General features: G+C 33.5%; 1 protein-coding gene across 1 annotated transcript; it reads right to left on the reverse strand.

The window, feature by feature from the left end:
• Positions 1-247: 247 nt before the first annotated feature.
• LOC145956750 (germin-like protein subfamily 1 member 7) lies at positions 248-1323 on the reverse strand. The gene is made up of 2 exons (XM_083072346.1): positions 1130-1323; positions 248-988 (listed from the first exon to the last, which is right to left on the reverse strand). Exons 1-2 carry the CDS (start codon positions 1245-1247, stop codon positions 441-443), a joined length of 666 nt encoding a protein of 221 aa, XP_082928472.1. The 5' UTR covers positions 1248-1323; the 3' UTR covers positions 248-440.
• Between the last annotated feature and the right edge of the window lie 268 nt (positions 1324-1591).

Consider the following 1591-nt stretch of genomic DNA (forward strand, 5'->3'; position numbering starts at 1 on the left):
TTTACTGGCATGTTATTTTGATTAAGTTTATGAATGTGAACTCTTTACCCTTACGTGGTTGGAAATTTGATTTTTATTGATGAAAAATTTTATTTTTTTTATAATTACTGTATATGTATGTTGGGGTAGAGGGTCTCACAAAATTAATTCATATATTTTTCAGTAAATTGGCCTATGTAATTCACTCATTTAATACATACTTAAAAAGAATGATATTCTTGTATATTAAATAGACAAGGCTAAGGTATTAAACAAAATTGAATTTCAAATAAATAGAATAGCAACACTATATAAATATAAACCACATTCCTTTTTATTTATTACAATATAAGTTATTCGTAGGAAGGTCAAATGCATGAAGGAATTTAATAATTTAATTATCTAAACATGAAATCAATTACAATAAAAATGAAATGATCATACTTGTGTCTTCAACCTAACTAGTTGTTGTTGTACCAAAATTGCTTTTGAAGGTAATTAATTGTGCTCTTATCAACTTGGAAGGCTTTGGTAAGAACCTCAGTAGAAATAGGTGGAGTAGAATTAAACAAAGCACTACCAATAGTGATAGTTCCTGGACTTTGACTGCTGAGACCAGCAATGGCAAGAGCATTGCCATATCCCACATTTAATTGGAAGTGAATGAGGCCAATTGGAAACACAAACACATCGCCCTTGTTCAGAACTTTGGTAAAGAGACGGTTTCCATCTTGATTGGATGAGACAAATCCAACATATAGAGTTCCCTCAATGACTATAAGGATTTCCGTGCCACGTGGGTGAGTGTGAGGAGCATTTAAGCCCTTGGGTGCAAAATCTATACGAGCCAATGATATACCAAGTGTGTTTAATCCTGGTAGCTGATCAACAAAGACCGGAGTCACTTGTGCACCAAGTGGGTTCGAGGTATTACCAGCCTCCACATGTGTGAAGAAATCTTCTGCTTTCACGAGCTTGGGATCTTTGCAGAATTTCCCGTTCACAAATACTACAAATTAACAAGACAGAGTTTTAATTAGATTTAAAAGACCAATTATAATCATTCTCATGATGATGTAAATGTGAAAGAAATAAACTAAACTAAGAATTGGCATTGCAAGACTCATGAGGAATCAATGTCTGTGCATACCAGCATTCTTGGTGTCATTTAATGCCACACAAAAATCTTGCAGGGGGCTGGGGTCGTAGGCAAAGGCAACAGAAGATGTCAAAGCCAAGATGGCCACGAGGAAATACACAACTTTCATCTTGCTTCTCAAACTTAATCTTGTAAGATTTTGGGTAAGTAATTGCTTCTGATTGAGAACTGAATTGTTTTGTTGCCTTTATAAGCTTTGCTATTTATAAGGATGAACCGTTGAACTAGTTTCATATATTTATGTTTACCCGCAATTAATTTTTTATTTGGTGATGAACCATTCTTTAGTAATTAACTATACATATATACGTGCTTGATCAAAGTCAAGCAATTTTTTCAACATTAATTACCTCGTCCAACAAAACTTGTACCCACTACGTAGTTTTTTTTTCTATTAATATATTATTTTATAAATGGGAAGCCATTAGCAATCAAATAGCAGTTTAGACTTGG

Source organism: Cajanus cajan, chromosome 4 (genome assembly GCF_000230855.2).
Source record: "Cajanus cajan strain Asha chromosome 4, NIPB_CcT2T_4, whole genome shotgun sequence".
Lineage (NCBI taxonomy): Eukaryota > Viridiplantae > Streptophyta > Magnoliopsida > Fabales > Fabaceae > Cajanus > Cajanus cajan.